The 13116-nt window shown below is 44.2% G+C and overlaps 1 protein-coding gene across 1 annotated transcript in view; it reads right to left on the reverse strand.

Annotated features, from left to right (window-relative positions):
• The window catches only part of FBXO11 (F-box protein 11), a 325851-nt gene that overhangs the window by 112138 nt on the left and 200597 nt on the right, over positions 1-13116 (reverse strand). Inside the window, exon 9 of the mRNA XM_080267229.1 lies at positions 12228-12398. Within this exon, the coding sequence (XP_080123355.1) occupies positions 12228-12398 (171 nt within the window). The remainder of the gene's footprint in view (positions 1-12227; positions 12399-13116) is intronic.

The following is a 13116-nucleotide window of genomic DNA, read 5'->3' on the forward strand; positions in this document are numbered from 1 at the left end:
AAGTATGAAAAAAAGGTGCGGTTTGTAGTGGAGGTGTTGGAAGTAGTTAATGGTGTGTATCAGATGCATCTGGAAGGTGAATCAGGGCAAGATAAGGTGCTCCACTGACACAATTTGCATCCATGGCTGGATGCAGAGAATTCGACATAAAACATGGTGTCAGAACAAGGACTCACACCAGAAGAGAGACCAGATGTCACTGAGGAAGAAGATATGATGTAGGTACCAGACGCAGCTGAGGTACTGCATTAATATGGTATCACATCTGACTGTCTTCCCCCTGAGCCTGATGCAACCGAGAGGAACTGACAGCCCAACCAAATGGAGAACAGCAGTGAACCTACTGAGAAGTTCAGAGACAAGGCCTTGATATCCATTAGACAACTGAGTGTGGCAAAGATGAGGTGCAGGGAGAGGGGGGTGAAGGAATGGTTAGGCCTAACGTGAACTAAGCCTCATAAGCAAAGGCAACCAAGGAGTTCCTGGCGGACTGCAGATTGAGGAAGTGACAGGTAATCGAAGTTTACCGCACGTGGCAAGTGTGATTGTGGGGGAATGATAAATTTTCAGAGGGGGAATGTAATAAAGGAAGACAGGTGTTTGAATCTGACAGGTTGGTGGTGGTAGAGGGTGTGCCATGTCAGGATGGAGATGGAAGACAGCATGTGTAAACATTAATGGGATGGCATGTGGCTCTTCAGCATCTGCTGTGATTTAAACAATAGTGTGTGTGTGTGTGTGTGTGTGTGTGTGTGTGTGTGTGAGATAGTGGCCAGTTTAGTGGATTCAACGGGTTGCCCATGGGCTGATGTGGTCAGAACAGAGGCAGAGAGGACCACAACAGGTTGGCTTAACCAAGGAGTCAACAGGGATTTCACCCAGTTGACTCCTTATACAGTCTGTCCTTGCCTAACGTGGGTATTTGCTTCCGCACCAACCTCGCGTTAGCCAAACATCACGTTACAGGGACTCTTGAAAACCCCGATTTCCTTACGCACCCCTGCCCAAAGTCCACTTTTTCCCCTTTTGTGGTGCAAAATTTTTTTATACCCCAATTTAATCCTCTTAAAGGCATTAATATGGTTATAAAAAGTACATTAGGTCAATAAGACTTTTTTATTTATTGTACTGCACCTTATGTGAGGAGAAGAGCTGACACAAGTCATCGGAGATGAGGTAGACGGGGAGAACACACACTAAAATTCATCAAAGTCTTATCTCACTAGCAACACTCCAAACATCACTTTCTAAGTCCTTCACAGCCCGTCCAGTTCAAATTACCTCGTTACGCTAACAGTGCCTGCATTAGAATGTTTATTTCCTTCTGCAAAATCATGCCGTGTTGGAATAATAACGCGTTACAGCGAACTGCGTTAGGCGAGAACAGACTGTAATTATTGAGTTACAGCAGAGACAAAATAGTTGTGGCGCCAAGAGGAGTTGGTGTCTGATGCAGAGGATCTGCGGAGCATGCAGTGACTGGAATGTTATGGTAAAATGGTTTGGTATGTGAGGTACACTAGTTAGGATACTGTAGATAGAAGCTTACTTTTTGTGCATACCGGTGGAAGGGTTTTGTGTACAGGTTTCTTAGTGGAATGAGGTTAAAGTAAAGTAAGTAGACATCTGGCTAAGTGTATTGTTATATTACTTTAGAAATAAGAAGTATTGTTTTGTGTGTATCCATTGTTGTTCACTTTGTGCTTAACCCTCTCATACATGAGGACTTGGTTATTATTCCACTTTTTCAACACAGCTTGTGTCCAAGTGAAATCCAACTGCTCATTTTTTTTCAACACACGTTGAGTCCAACCATATAGGTTGTGGTATTTTTTTGTCACGATTTTCATTTGTGTCATTCAACTGTCTCCCCTGCCCTTAGTTATATCTGTATTGTCATGAAATAGCTACAAGCTATAAATAAATAAATGATCTTCGTTAAAAAAAAAAAAAAAAAAAAGAGAGAGAGAGAGAGAGAGAGAGAGAAAATTAATTGCCACATCTCATCGTTCCCTCATTTATTCACCGCTGATTTCTCACATATATATAAACATTTTGTCCATGATTGCTGAGAGAAAATTGTAGAGCATTCGACAAGTACTATTGAAATGTTTATAAACAGTAAAACCTTCACTATAAAAGCCTAAATGGGGCCCAAGCCATTCCGAAAAAAACAAAATTCCAATAAAAGCGACATCTGGACTTCCCCTACTAACCCGGACTTTTCCTGATATACCAGACATTAGTCCGTATTGAACTGATGGTTTTTAAACTTTTCTCACTATCATTGCAGTACTGTACTGTACTATACATTCACTACAAAAATCAAATGATATAATATATATGATAATATTGTACTGTACACTGATTTTATTTACCTTATTGTGGTGAACATTGCTGAAGTGGTCAGGCAGTCTGAACTGCTTCTGGCTTTATTAAACTTTTTCCAATATATAAGAATTTACTTCAGTAGCTCCTCGATTCTGATAAAAGCGAATTCTGGTCTATTGAAGTCCATTATACAGTAATACCCCAATATACGATACCCCAGCTTAGCGATGAGGGTACAAATACCACCACAACCTGTTACCCGATGGCAGAGTCCCGGTTTAACCATGGGCCCTCTGACGTCACGTCCACAGGTGACAAGCCAAAATTTTGAATCATGCGTGTTCCCATGGCCAGCTGAGCCCGCAAGCATGCATGGAAACGCTTGCGCAGGCCCCACAGCCATCGATTACCCTGCGCTTACACATATCGTTCTTCTCGAACGACCATCTCAGAGTGAGGAACTTGCTTACATTTGCCCACCATGCATTGTGTTGCACCACCAATGTTACGTAAGCTGCTACCGTAGTGCATAACTGTGTATGGGCAGTGGCGTGAGTAGAGCAGTGATACAAATCGTGTGTGGAGTGCGATACTGTTTGATTTTTGGCCCAAATAAGTGTGATAATGTCTGGTCAGGGTGCTGCATGTGGTGGGGCTAGTGGTGGTGTTAGTGGAGGCCCTAGTTGGGGTGGTAAGTGTGATAATGTCTGGTCAGGGTGCTGCATGTGGTGGGGTTAGTGGTGGTGTTAATGGAGGCCCTAGTTGGGGTGGTAAGCAGCCTGCTAGTGGTGGTGCTGGTGATGCTCCTGCAAAGCATGTGTGTAAGACTGTGTCACTTGAAGTTAAACTAGAAATTCTTAAGTGCCACGACAAAGGCGAAGGTGCATGAGCTATCGCCTCAGCTCTCCACCTGGCCCAGTCTACTGTCTCCACAGTCGTCAAGGAGGAGGAGGCCATTAAGGCTACTGCTGGGGAGGTTGCAACGTTATCCACCTCCTGTATCACTCGCCAGCGAGAGCCTGGGATGGATGAGGAGCTGGAGTGGATGCTGCACATGAGGGTGGAGGATCTGAACTGGCGCAAGGCACCCATGAGCCAGGCAAGTATTTGCACTAAGGCTCTCTCGCTCTGGGATGAAATCATGGTGAGGCAGGATCTTGATGATAGCGACACCTTCAAGGCGAGCCATAGGTGGTTTGACCGCTTCAAGAGGCAAGCTAACCTCCACCACATGAAGATGTACGGTTAGGCGGCAAGTGCAGATATGGTGGCGGCAGCAATGTTTCTTGACGAACTGAAACGCATCATCACGGAGGGTGACTACAATGCGAAGCAGGTGTTGAATTTTGATGAGACTGGGCTCTTTTGGAACAGAATATCCTCCAAGACATACAGTGAGTCCTTGATAAACGAAAACCCGAAGTACGAATTTTCGATGTTATGAAAGCGATGAATATAGGACAAATTCTACAATTCGAAAGTATGTCTCAATTATATGAAAGGCAATACAAAAAGAAATACAGTAAAACCCCAATTTAACGGCATTCATTCTAATGGCAACCCCAAACTAATGGCACAAATCTCCTGAGGAATATTTATGCAAAAAAATTTTTTAAATTCCCCCAAAATGGGTAAATATTAGAAAGAAATTCAAATGTGGCAGGCACCGAATGCATTTCGATCATCTGTTTGCAGTTTCCCGCCAACTGGGTATGCTTATGCTCACCCAGTCTTCCTCCCGCCTAGCCTGACTCAAAAGCGTCCCACGTGTGTGCTTACTTCGCAGGATTTTGTGACTTTTTGAGGCAGTGACGATGCCGAAAGTTCAGGAAAAATAGTCAAGGAAGGTACTGACACTCAGAAAAAAGATCTAAGTGGTGCAGAGATTGGCGAGAAATGAGTCTAGGAGAAGAATTATGGAAGCATTTGCGATTTCTTTTTCCACCATTTACGATCTCAAGAAACAGGCAGCCCAGTTAGTGTGAGTTCTGGGGATACCGATAAATTACATTGAGCCTCCTGACTGAATGTAAAAAAAATAAAATGTTTGCACATTATGAAGGTTCATGTTAAACCATAAGCCACATTTCTTTAGATAAAATCTCTCAAAACTGATACTTCGTGAAGAGGAATACTGATGAGCTTCTGACTCTCACCTATGAATTTATGTGAGAAAGTACATACACTATCACGGTGTATGCTCCAATCTAACGGAATTTCATTTTTTCCAGCAAGCTCAAGGCCCCCTAGGATGCCATTGAGGTTTTACTGTACAAAAAATTCAAAATGGGCGCTCACTTGCGGCGAGGAAACGAATTAACCCCTCTAAGGTAAACAGTTTTTCGCATGCTTCTCTGCTGAGTCCACGGTTTCGGGACAATTCGCCATCAGGTCGATTCCCCATCATTTATTTACATATCAGTTTATTTAGCATGTATATTAGTCTTTGAGTTATGAGATATAAAGGTGATGGTGATGGTGGTTTTTTGTTTTTATAATAAATGTAAAATATGGCATCAAATAGCTGGTATGAACAGAAAAAAATATAAATACTGTATATTGAAATGTGAATCAGGTGATGTACAATGTTTCACTTTATCGTTTAACATAAGGCTACATATGAGACATTGGCATTTATATAAATGCCTAAAAACCTCAAGTGAACGATTGACATACTCTAAAACTATATGAATAATCTTCATATTACGTCTACATTCTCAGTTTATCAATCAATCTCAACCTACTGCATCCAGAAATTACAATAAAAATTACTGAAGACTGCTATGGGAGATGATAGATTATTATTCAAAGTCGACTACAGCGAGGCAGAAGCAAGTTAATTATTGACGACAAGTGCAAATTATAAATAATATCCAAAGCCTACGCTGCTGAATGAACATAGACCTTGATAGTTCCCCATGAAATTAGTTATTATAGTATTAATCAACTAATATTAAGTATATTTATAGGATGACAGGGAATCGTCTTGGGTGCGAATTGTCCTGATGAGGAATCGTCCATGTTTTGATGGCGAATTGACTTCACAGCGAATTGTTCCAGAACCGAGTCCACGTGCCTCCTTGCAGCTTTGCTGTACGTGAGGATATTTTTGCAGCTCTACATCTTTTTGTACTGTTTAGACATGCCTCCCAAGTGCCCTGCATCATCTCCAGCATCAGGGGAGCCCGTCGCAAAGAAGAAGCTGCACCATACTCTAACTCTGGTGAGGAAATTGGAAATTCTAAGATGCCATGAGGAAAGGCAGGGAGTCTTGGAGATTGGGCGTGCTTTAGGTCTTGCAGCTTCCACCACTGGGACTGCGACCAAGAAAAGGAGATGTACAAGAAAATGGCCACCTCATTCTCTAAATCTACAGGTATTACTTACTCCAAAATAAGAGGGGTAAAGTTTAGGTGGGGGGTCCGAGGGGGTCCTGGGACGCATCCCCCCATTTCTATGTATATTTCAATGGGGAAAATCGTTCTGATATACGAAATTTCGGATTACGAAAGTTTTTTTTGGTCCCAATCCCTTTTGTGTGTTGAAGACTCACTGTATCTTGAAACAGACAAAAAGTCTACGTCAGGATTCAAGTCCTCGAAGGACCGGCTGACACTCTTGACAACGCCGAGGGCGAACTCAAGTTGAAGCCGCTCCTTGTCTACCCCTCCGAGAACCCAGGGCTCTGGTGGGGTGTTAAAGAGAACCTTGGGGTGATCTGGAAGTCAAACAAGAAGGCCTGGCTAACTTCCGATATCTGTTCGTCATATTTCCACTTGGTTCCTTCTGCCTACGGGTGACTTTCCACTCCCTCTTCTGTCTTTCTTCCTTCATTCTTTCCTCTTCCTTCAGTCTGTGGGTGACTCTACACTGAGTGACAAGCCAAATGGTTTCCTGTGCACCAGGAAACCATTTACTACACTGGGTGGTAACCATATAACCAAATTTTGGCGCCTGGTGGTTTAGTGGGTAATTACTGCGCTCCAATTGGATTGAGCCGGTGAAGGTTTATATCCAAGGGATGGTTGGGGTTGATTGCTCATGTAATGCTACTCAGGGATGAGTGAGGCTGGTCACTCTCATCTTAAATGTCGGGACCAACTGTCTAGCCCTGGGCTCCTACGCTCCCCATGGGGCGATGTAGGATTGGATGATGGATGGATGGATGGACCTCTCTCATGTGCTGAAGAGGTATGCCTCGCAGGAGAATTTGGCGAACAGATTTCGCATGGTGGTAGACAACGTGCGTACTACCCTCCTGCGATGAAGGAATGGGCCAGCAACATAGAGGTGGTGTTCCTGCCCCCCAACACCAAGTTCTTGTTGCAGCCAATGGACCAACGGGTGATCGCTGTTTTCATAGCTTATTACATCCACTGCACTATGCAGCAGTTGGTGAGGGCCTGTGACAGTGATGACAGGACAACAGTGCAGTAGTTCTGGAAAGGCTACAATATACGCCATGCCCTAGAGAATGTCACTGCAGCGAGGCATGAGGTTAGCCAGGCCACCAACAACAGTGTGTGTGGCAGAAGCTGTGGCTAGAGTGTGTCCACTCCTTCACCGGCTTCCCCGAGGGCGTGCAAGCTCTGCCTGTGCAGTGCGTGTGTCAGGACATTGTGCAACCATCGCACAAGGAAGGCTCCAGGAAGGTCGACGAGGATGATGTGCAGGATGTTCTCGAGAGCCACAAAGAGCAGCTCAGCGACGAGGAGCTCCTCAGTATGGAGATCCAGCAGGTGCACCAGGAGGCAGAGGAGGAGGAGGAGGTCATCCCTGAAGTGCAAGCTCTCAATATAACAATCCTGAGGGAGATGCTAATGAAGCTGGATAAGAGTACTGCATTTATGGGACACACGACCCTCTCCCAGGAGGAAGCAGGGATGCAGCTGATCGGCTCAAGGAGGGGATGAAGGTGTACAGGACGATGCTGGAGAAGAAGAAGAGGGCGACAAAGCAAACTACAATCACAGCCTTCTTCAAACAGATCCCCACCACGCCAGCAAGTCACAGGATCTCCACAGCCCTCGATGAACAGAACATCTCCCCAGCCTTCAACCAGCAGAGCATCCCCCCAGCCTTCAACCAGCAGAGCACCTCCCCAGCCTTCAACCAGCAGAGCATCTCCTCAGCCTTTAACCAGCAGAGCATCTCCCCAACCTTCAACCAGCAGAGAAATACCCAGGGTCTCCTTCCGCCGAGGACGTGCTTGGTCCGTTGTGCTGGACCTAACCTCCAGCCGATCACCGTCTCCTGTGTCTCCACTAAGGCACTCCGCCACTCCATCGCTGCCTTCCTCGTCCTGGCCTCCAACTCCCACACCATCTCGGCCACTGTCTCTGTCTTCCTCGCCACTGCAACTGACTCCATTCCTACTTCATCATTCACCGCAGCAGTCTCCCTCGCCACCTCACCGGTCATTGCAGCTGACTCCCTTACCACCTCCTCTGTCATCACATCACACTCCATCACCACACCATCACACCTCATTGCAACCGCCTGAGCCATCACATCACACCCCATTGCCACAGCCTGAGCCATCACATCATACCCCATCACCATCGCCTGCCTCAACGCATCGCACTCTATCGCCACCCCCAGAGCAAGTGCATCAGTCTCCCGCTATGGCCACCCCACCTTGCCAGGCTTCCCTCCCCTCTGACCACCCCACATCACAAGGCTTGCCTCTCCTCTGACCCTCCCCTGGAGATCAGGTTTGAGGGCTTTGAGGAGGAGGATTGAGTGGTAGGCAGCACCACATGTCCCTTAGCCTTAGGGTGGATAGCAAGGATGATGACCAGGACCAGACATGGACTTTCAAGAAGTAAATGATGAGAGGTGTTTGACATTTTCTAACCTATCTATCTATCTATAGCACGACGCCCTAATCCCACAAAGGGTGGCCGCAAACAAAATGCCTCCAAGTCGCTCTGTCACCCACCATTTGACTACCCTCCTCCCAACTCACCCCCCCCCTCCCTCATATACCTCTCAACTCCATCCCTCCACCTCATCCTCAGTCTACCCCTCCCTCTCCCTCCCTCCACCTCACCTACATACACCCTCTTAGTCAGTCTTTCTTTCTCCATTCTCTTCACATGTCCAAACCACCTCAGTGTGTTTCTCTTAATCTTCTCAACCACATCCACATCCACCCCACAACGTTCCTTCACTTCTTCATTCGTCAACCTGTCCCTCCACGTCACTCCACATGCTCCTCTCAAGTAACTCATTTCCACTGCTCTCACTCTTGACTTGTTCCCCTCTTGCTAGGTCCATGCCTCGCTTCCATATGTCAGGGTAGGGATCACAATACTATCATGCAGTGACTTCTTAACTTCCATACTCACCTCCTTATTTCTCATCACTGCTTTCAGTGTACCAACAACCTTCCTTCCCTGCTGTACCCTTCCACGCACTTCATCCCCCAAAGTTCCATCCTTACTCATCACACTACCCAAGTACTTGAATGCACTCACATTCTCCATATCCTCACCATCCCATTCCATATAATTTTCAGGCTTTAATTGTTGCTTTCAGTGAGTTATTTACAGGTGTTAGGTTTAGGTTTGCTTCCTTGACAGCTATTAGGCCATTTAGATTGCCTTTAAACTTGTTTTGGGCTCATTTAGGTGGTTTTGGCCTTGGTTTGGGGGGAAACCCAAGGCTGGTAAACAGTCCATGTTACTTTACATGTTAAAAGTACCCCAATATACAATACCCCGCCTAACGATGGGGTTTTACCTAACCAATTAGATCATTCAACTGGGGTATGCCCATATAGAGGTTTTACTGTATCTCTTTAAAAAATCAGCACTGAATAAATGAGTAAATGAAAAAACCATGGTAATTTATTTTCTCTTTTCTTTACTCTTCTTTCATTAGGAAGATCATTTATTCATTAATAACATGTAGTAATTTCATAACAATACAGTTACCAATAAGGGCAGGGGAATGAAATGATTGGAAATATTTTATGATGTTGAGCCAGCAGTTACTACAGCAGCTGGGTGTGGTGCAAGACCGTAAGATATTTCTGTTCTGTATGCCATAAAAATCTTTCTAACAGAGCTACAAGTGTAATTTTTTTAACGAAAATCATCGCAAATAAATGCTCTACAACTTTCTCTAAACAAGCATTGGCAAAATGTTTATAAATCTGGGAGAAATCAGCACTGAGTGAGTGAACGATAAAATATGGTAATTTATTTATCTATTTATTTATTTTTTTCCGTTCATTAGAAAGATCATTCATTAATTTATAACACGCAGCAAAATCATAATGAAAGAAAAGTACAGTATTCGGAAGCTGAATGCAAATTGCCCACCAGAGTATGATGTTGGCCAAGTCCAAGATCTTGGCAATATCTTGATACCCTGAAGGTTTCATGTTGATAGCTCAGGCCATTCATGAGATATAATGGTGCTAAAGGTGGGCAATAAAAAAGTTTTTTTTTTTTTTTTTTTATGTGAGGAAGAAGGCACCAAAGGCCATGAGCTCGCAAAACTGTTCCTTCCAAGAGAAAAACAAAATACAAGAGAGAACCAAATTCAAGATCCATTCATTTCGAGATGCCTGGACACACTGCGTTTGAAAGACTGGAGATCATAGGAAGTAGGAAATACAGACAGAGGGAGACAGTTCCAAAGTTGACCTGTTGCATAAATGAAGGACTGGGAGTAACGGTTAACTCTTGCATTAGAGAGTTGGACAGAAAAGGGGTGAGAGTTTGCTAGTAGACGGGTGCTACGCGCCCGTCATAGAAGTGGAGGAATGCATGCAGACAGTTCAGAGGAACAGTGACCATTGAAGTAGCGATAGAAAAGAGATAAAGATGCAACATTGCGGCGAAGAGACAGAGCTTGAAGGGAGTCAGTAAGAGGGGGAGAGTTAATGAGACGAAAAGCCTTTGACTCCACCCTATTGAGAAGAGCTGTATGTGGGAAGCCTCCTCACACATAAGAGTTGTACTTCACACAGGGGCGGATAAAACCCCTGTATAGAGTCAACAATTGTGCAGGGGCAAAGAAGGAACGGAGTCGGCTTAGCACACCCAATCGCTTGGAAGCAGATTTTACAAGAGATGTAATATGATCTTTCCAAGACAAGTCCCAAGCAAATGAAACCCCAAGCATGTTCAACAATGATGCAGGATTAAGTTGAGTATTATTAAACATAAGTGGGTATACCTGTGGAAGATTTTGTCGGGTTGATAGGTGCAAAAACTGAGTCTTTGATGCATTAAAAACAACCAGATTATTTTTACCCCAGTCAGAGATAAGAGCCAAGTCAGACATTAGGTGTGCCATAGCCTCATCCCTTGCTTGCTGAAGTAACTGTTGAGATGGACGTTGTGGGACTCGAATGGAAAGGTGAAGGGTGGAGTCATCAGCGTATGAGTGGATAGGATTAGATGTACAGCTTAGAAGGTCATTGATGAATAAATGGAAGAGAGTTGGTGATAGGACAGAGCCCTGCGGAACACCACTGTTAATAGATCTAGGAGAAGAACGACAGCCGTCTACAACAGCGGCTACAGAACGACCAGAAAGGAAGCCAGAGATGAAGGCACAGAAAGAAGGATAGAAACCGTAAGAGGGCAGTTTGAAAATTAAAGATTTATGCCAGACTCGATCGAAAGCCTTTGAGATGTCAAGTGCAATGGCAAAGCTTTCGCCAAAGTCCCGAAAGGAGGATGACCAGGAGTCTGAAAGGTAGGTGAGAAGACCGCCAGTGGAGAGTCCCTGACGGAACCCATACTGACGATCAGAAAGAAGGTTGTGATAGGAAAGATGCTTTAAAATTTTTCTATTAAGAATAGACTCAAAAACTTTTGAGATACAGGATGTTAAAGCAATTGGGCGATAGTTAGAGGGTTGGGAATGGTCACCCTTCTTTGGGACTGGCAGAATGAGAGCAAAACTTCCAGCAAGAAGGAAAGGTACAAGTTGACAGACAAAGGCGAGAGAGTTTGCCTAGGCAGGGTGTAAGCACAGAAGCACAGTTCTTGAGAACAACAGGAGGGACTCCATCAGGCCCATATGCCTTATTAGTACTGAGGCCGGCAATGGCAGAAAATACATCAACTGAAGAAACTTTAATGTTAGCCATGAGGAAGTCAGAGGGGGGAAGTGATGGAGGAACAGCACCGGAATCGTCTAAGGTGGAATTGGAGGAGAAAGTTGACCTTTGGCAGCCATTTTGGTAACCTTAACTTTGATCCTGAGTGCCCATTTTTGAACTCGTCCAAGATTTTGACCATATCATGATACCCTGAAGGTTTCATGTTGATAGCTCAAGCTGTTCATGAGATATAATGATGCTAAAAGTGGGTGATAAGAACAAGTTGACTTCTTGCAGCCATTTTGGTGACTATCACCCTGTGTGCCCATTTTCAAACTCGACCAAGATTCTGGCCATATCTTGATACCCTGAAGGTTTCATGTTGATAGCTCAAGCCGTTCATGAAATATAATGGGAAAAAACACACGCACGCACGCAGGCAGGCAGGCAGAAACATTATTGATCCGCCTTGTAAAGGCAGGCGATAATACAGTTATAAATAAGGGCAGGGGAGAAAATTGAATGGAAACATTTTCTGATGTCGGGCACATCGCTGAGTGAGGTGGAGGTGGCGCATAAGGTCTAGGCCAGCCCATGGGGAAGGTATTGTGTACCCAGTTTTTCATTTTTTCTACTGTGTAACTGTGGTACTCTTACATCCTGTAACTAAGCTCTTACAATAAACATTTTACACTTAAGCAGGACTCTTCTCTGTACTTGAGGGAGTGAACCTTGGGGTGCACTCAACTAAGTTGGGAGTGACACTTCACTTCACTACACACACAATTATAGAACGGTTCATTACACAATGAAACTGTACATTAAACCTTACCTGTGGTAATCCAAACACCAGCAAGAGTGTTGGCATAAACTTCATTACATTCTATGAGACCCTGCCCTTTTTCATGCACATATATTCCTCCATGTTGGCCATCATGAATCTTGTTGTTCCTCACGATGGGGTCACTGTTAGTTCGTATCTGGATACCAGCTAACGCATTGCCTATACAGAAAAGAAAAAATAGAATCAACCAAAGTAACATATATTACATTAAATACAGTAAAGTGTTGTGCCTAGAGTAATTCTCAATCAAACTGCCATACAAACTCCCTTCGCTGCAAAACTATGCACTCTTTTTACTATGAAAAACACTCTCTGCTACTGCACATGGCTTTATTGCTTCCTCATAATTTCCATCACAGGTGACTTACATATGTTACATTATTGTCTATAACTATCAAAGATGTACAACACTGGTCAGCTGACAGAAAGATCAAATGTACTCAAAAAGCAAGCACATCTCATATACTTTTTATACAAATTTATCATGCCTCTGTAACCTAGCTAATGTATGGCATTCTAATATCTAGGTATTTTTTGTGTCATCAGATGTGTTGTGGCCTAGGATTAGGCTACTCAGCCCCGACACCTAAGTCAGATGTGACCCCTCATTTCCCCTGAGCAGCATTACATCAGCACTAAACCTAAATCATCACTTAGATGGAAACCCTTATAAGCCCCATTGAACTGGAATACCTTACCATAGGCTCTGGACCAGGCATACATTTGGTTGTGTGGTTATCACCCAATATATTATACAGTTTCTTGGATTACAAGAAATTATTTGGTTTGTCATTTGGTGTAAAGTCACATCAAGGTTGCACTACATTTGTGTGAATGGTGCATGTCCCCACCTACGAAACCTTTGTAATCACTTCAT

Source organism: Coenobita brevimanus, chromosome 23 (assembly GCF_032717465.1).
Source record: "Coenobita brevimanus isolate Jiangsu-jjx chromosome 23, ASM3271746v2, whole genome shotgun sequence".
Lineage (NCBI taxonomy): Eukaryota > Metazoa > Arthropoda > Malacostraca > Decapoda > Coenobitidae > Coenobita > Coenobita brevimanus.